The sequence below is a fragment of the Marmota marmota genome, unplaced genomic scaffold (genome assembly GCF_001458135.2).
Source record: "Marmota marmota marmota unplaced genomic scaffold, marMar, whole genome shotgun sequence".
In the NCBI taxonomy this organism is placed as follows: Eukaryota; Metazoa; Chordata; class Mammalia; order Rodentia; family Sciuridae; genus Marmota; species Marmota marmota.
The window spans coordinates 5,826,818-5,832,098 of record NW_026000037.1 but is presented as its reverse complement, the minus strand read 5'-3'; the positions used below and the strand labels follow the sequence as shown (position 1 = coordinate 5,832,098).

The window sequence follows — 5,281 nt, the reverse complement described above, 5'->3', positions numbered from 1 at the left end:
GCTGTAACTATGGCGAGCCCGGGCGAGGATTCTGAACGGGAACCGCTCTTAGGGGACTACCCATCCGGAAGCAGGTGAGCTGGGAGGACCTCTCACCCTCCCGCTGTGGAGGCCCGCTGTTACCTCCCGGGGCCGCGCCCTCGCTGACTAGGGAGCCGGCTTGGCCGGAGCCAGGGTTTGCTCCCAGCTGTGGGGAAGGGCGTCGGACCGCGGCGCTGCCAGCCTTGGGTTCGGGTTTACGACTTAGCAAGAAACCCAGAAAGAAGGCGCTGCAGAAAAAAATGAGTTTATTTGAGAATAGTGGGGAGTGGTCGTCCGGGGTCGGCAGGCTAGGGCGCCCCTAGGCGCACCCGGGAGGGGCGGGGAGGGAGAACCCATGCAGACTGAGAGCAGAAAGCCGCTCCGAGACGAGGGTTAGAGGTCACCGCAGCTGGTTGCTGGAGTTGGCGTTTGTTCCTGGGCGAGACTCCCACTGCTAGGTAAGTGTCCTTGTGCGGGTGACATCTAGACTACCGGGGGCTTCTGGAGGCTCTTGATAATCCTATGTCAGGCATTCGTGCCTGAGAGCTTTTTTTTGTCTACTCAACTCCTCTTTTGTTCGAGTTTGATACAGAATGTATGAGAAACCCAAGCTGCCTCTCTGACTTTTAACAGCAGTAAAGTTGCAATGGCCAAATCACAGCATTGTGATGGCCAGTTAGAACTGATCACCTTCACATTTCACAAAATGATGGTTTTAATCCATACTTGAAGATACTGGTCTTAGTATTGACTCATTTAATAGTCTGATAACTTCTTGATACTTTCGTAGCAAATAAGTGGGCTCCCCTTTTGTCCTACACCAAATGTACAGATGAAAACCCATGTTTACATATTTAAGGGATAACGTGCTAGCATTTTTTTAAAATTATTTTTATTTATTTGTATGTGGTGTTGAGAATCGAATCCAGTGCCTCACAAGTGCTAGGCAAACACTCTACCACTGAACCACAACCCGTGTGTTAGTATTTTGATTTTTATAATTCTTGCTATTCAGAAGTGTGTATACTTTTTGTCAAGTTGCAGAGTTAAGTATGTATTTTTGCCTTTAGGAAAACAGAATTAAATAGTATTATTTAAATAATAAAACAGTATTGTTTCATTCAAAACAAATAATTATTTTGTTAAGTAAATTAATAAATATATAGACTTAAGCTGTCTAAATTTTGATTTTTGCTCATTTAATTCTTCTTCAGCACCAAATATTTTAATCTCTTTTATTGAAACCCTCCAGTTCTTTATTTACTAAACAGAGCATATGAAATGCAGTTTTATCTTACTTGATTTTATCTTGAGATCATTAAAATGAATATCAGCATTGAAGTATGTTTTAATACAATGATGTCCTGTAAGTCTGTGAAGGCATTTGGGTTTCAATAAACTGCTTACTAATTTATTCCACACTGCTATACTTTTTAAGATTATTTATGTCAGCTTTCTAGTTTTTCTGCCTATTTTGTTACTTGTGGAATATCCCTCATCTCATTTGTGTAATTGGTCAACAACCACTGTTTTTGTTGCTCTCAGCAACCTCCCTTCTCTCTAGTTTTATTTGAGGGCTTCTAGTTTTCTGTGGCTTTGAAAACCAGGTATCTATGCTTAATAGAATTGTGTACTTCCTCTGATTTTGGGCTAAAGATCTTTCCTGTTAGTCAAGTGCACGTTTGAGTGCATGGACTTTGTGGCATTTGAGTTTCTCAGAATCACTTTTGCTTCTTGTTGTTTTTTTTGTCTGTTTTCCAAACAGATTGCTCCTTGAGTCATAACTCAACATTTAACCATATTAAATGTGTTCTTATGGTATATTGCACATTCTATGATTCTGTCCAAATAAGCCTATTTAAAAGAGATTTTTTTTCCTTAGCTTTGATTTCATCCAAGTGATTGTCTGATGCTCATTAGGGTCCATCTAATTCAAAGTTCCCTTCATTAACAATTCTTCAGTTTGAGGTTCTAGAGTTAGCAATGTATTTATGGTATTGGGAATTGAACATGGAGTGCTCTACTACTAGCTGTATCCTCAGCCCCTTTCTTTTTTTATTTTTGAATTACAGTTGCAATAGTTTGCCTAGGCTGGCCTCAAACTTGAGATCCTCCTCCCTCATCCTCCCAAGTCCTTGGGATTTTAAGCATGCACCACTGTGGCCGGCTAAGATTTAACATTTTAAAAATAAAAAGAATATTTTGAGAATAATTCAATAAGTATACTATCTTTAAAAACATAATTTCATTCCTTAACAAATTGAACCTGTCAGGCCTTGTTCAATTTGACTATCTGGCACAGACATGAGTCTGGTTAACCATAGTCCTTGTTGTCTAATAAGGTTGGTTATAATTTGCTGACATGGAGGGGTTAGTTTCCAATTCCTTTCTTGAGTTTCCAGTGCTTCCCAATGGACCTCCTTTATAGAGCTTCATTAAGGAGAACAGTGATGGATAAACTTTTCTGGGAAGGCCCCGATGGAAGTATTTTAGGCTTTATCAGGCCTAAAGTAAAAGTCAAGAATATAAGGATAAATACTAACAAAAAAACAAATTCTACAAAAGTTTTTGGTAAAAAATTTTAAATATAATAATAAGTGAATAAAATATTTTGTAACATTGGTCTATTAATGAGAGGAATAGCATTTTAAGAGAATGACATTTCCTTAATTGGAGTTCAAAATTAGTGTTTTCAGACATTAAATTGATAAAAAATATCCATGGGTAAAAAGTATTCTTACCTCATAAGTCATACAGAAAAGGTGGTGGGCTAGATTTGGCCTACAGAATATAGTTTGCTATTTCTCTCTTAGAGTAACCTAAAATGCTATAGGTGCTTCCAAGTTTTCTTTACAATTTCAGTCTCTGTAAAAAACAATATTACTGGGGCTTCTGTCCTGATTGATCAGATCTTTATAGAATCAGTTTCTTTTTTCTTATTTCTGTAGATGTTAAATCATTATACTGTTCCCTCAGTGAGCACACATTTCTCCTATCCTCTTAGAATATGGATTCTGTTTTGTTCTTCAATAATGAATTCAAAGTTTTTTGGCAAACACATTACTGCTATTAACCTACATCCCCTTGTGATTTGTATATGCCAACAATAGCAAAATAGTGGGTGTGCAAATGTTTTGCTTTTTAAAGCTATCTTCTGTCTTCTAAGTATCTGTATACAATAAAGGGTAAATTATACTTACTGTTTCTACATATGATCCATGGAAATTTTTAAAATTTGCTCATTTATATGATTAGTACAGCAGAAAACAGTATTTGTAAATTACATCTCTGTCATACCATTTGCAACTTAAAGCAAGAGAAAATTATTAACACATAAAGATCTGCTCATAATTGTTGAGAGCCGCAGCCGAAGGGGCCCCAGCAAACTTCCAGCTGCCAGCTGATGATTGGCTCACAGCAGCCCCAGGAACTTCTAGCTGCCAACTGATTGGCTCCTCTGCGGTGATGCTCATTGGGCTGTTTCCCCGCCCTTTCAGACCATGGAGCTGCTCATTGGGGGACTTTTTTTGGCTCCGCCCATACGACGGAGCCAATTGGCCTCAAGAGCAGGAGGAGTGGGGGAGGTTGAGAGGCTTGTGGGAAGCTGGTGGTGGCAGTTGGGCTCTAAAGGTTTTCCTGAGGAGCTGTTTTGTTTGGCCCGTGTGGTTCTAAAAATAAAGTTCATTTCTTAAAAAAAAAAAAAAGCGGAAGGGGCGGAGCTAAGGCAGCCGGCAGCTGTGGAGGCAGTGGTGGCGGCCCAGGTCTGGGTCCTGGCTTTGGCCCCAGCCCCACCATGGTGACTCTCTCTGAGCTCCTGGCCACTCTTCTGGCCACGGCCTCCAGCTACTTCGTCAGCATCAACGCGCACCCGAGGAGTGCTTCCCCGTGTGGGCCATCAAATGCCGCAGTCTGGCTGGGCACAATTCAGGAGCCACTTGTCAAAAGAAACGAATTTTATTTTTAGAACCACACAGGCCAAACATATAATGAGACAAGGATATTCAGTTTGTATAGATTTATCTGAAATGCTTCAGGTTTTAGATTTTTCCAGATTGTGGAATATTCAAAGGTAATTTTATACAGTATTTTTAGTGTGTTTATGTTTTGACTATGACCTATCATGTGGGGTTTATGTGTAAAATTTTCCACTTTGGTGTCGTGTTCGTGCTCAAAAAGTCTCAGATTTTAGAGATTTTGGATTTTGGGTTTTCAGATTTAGGATGCTCAACCTATATTACTTTTTATCCTTTACATTTAGAGAATGGGACATTATAGAAACTGAAGAGCATTATAAGAGCCGATGGAGATCTATTAGGATTCTGTATCTTACTATGTTTCTCAGCAGTGTAGGTAAGTATTAGACATTATAAAAAATTTTAAAAATTCAAAATTAATTTTTACCTCATTTAAAATTTTAAAATTACCTGTTAGGGTGTGAAAAATACATAACATAAAAATTATCATCTTACCCTATCTGAATTCAGTGGTTTAAGCATATCTTATTCATATTGTTATGTAACCAATCTCTAAAATATACTCATCTTATAAAATTGAAACTTTATACTTGTTAAATAACTCCCATTTGAACTCCTGGGCTCAAATCGTTCTCCCACCCAACCTCCCACCCTCCTGAAAAGCTTCGACTACGTGAATGAAGTGTCATTAAATTTTGATGTAGTTAGTTTAACTGTTTTTTTAAAATTTATGTTGTTGTTATCTTTGAGCCTTAATTTAGTTTTCTCATTGCCATAACATACAAATAGTAAAGTATGAGAATATTAATTGGTGTTGCTTAATGAATTTTAATGTAGTATCATTATTTATAAATATATAGTTACTTAAAAGTAAAATTTTATAAGGAAATCTTTTCAGAATATCAATATCTGTAACCATATTAAAAATAAGAGGGCTGATACACACACCTGTAATCCCAGTGTCTCAAGAGGCTGAGATAGCAGGATCACAAGTTCGAGGCCAGCCTGGGCAACTGAGCAAGATCTGGTCTCAAAATAAAAATAAAGGGCTGGGGATGTAGCTCAGTGGTAGAACACCCCTGGGTTTAATTCCCAGTACTGGGGAATTAAGGATGAGGAAACATAAGAATTACCAATATTGTGAAATGTTTTAGAGAACTAACTTTTTTCCAAGTTTAGATTCTTTAAATTTGTAGGCATTGATTTTTACAAGTGGTTTCTTTTAGAAGATAAATTTAATGTAGGTCATTCTAGTAGACTTTTTTTTTTTTTTTTTTTTTTTTTTT

General features: G+C 37.9%; 1 protein-coding gene across 3 annotated transcripts in view; it reads left to right on the top strand.

Moving 5' to 3' along the window:
• Positions 1 to 5,281, top strand: part of Mfsd8 (major facilitator superfamily domain containing 8) — a 33,318-nt gene continuing 28,037 nt past the window's right edge. For 2 of the 3 annotated variants that reach the window (XM_015479026.2, XM_015479023.2), the window contains exons 1-2: positions 1 to 74; positions 4,280 to 4,371. In XM_015479026.2, coding sequence (XP_015334512.1) covers positions 10 to 74; positions 4,280 to 4,371 — 157 coding nt within the window. In that variant the 5' untranslated portion in view covers positions 1 to 9. The other variant, XM_015479025.2, reaches the window with a different exon arrangement.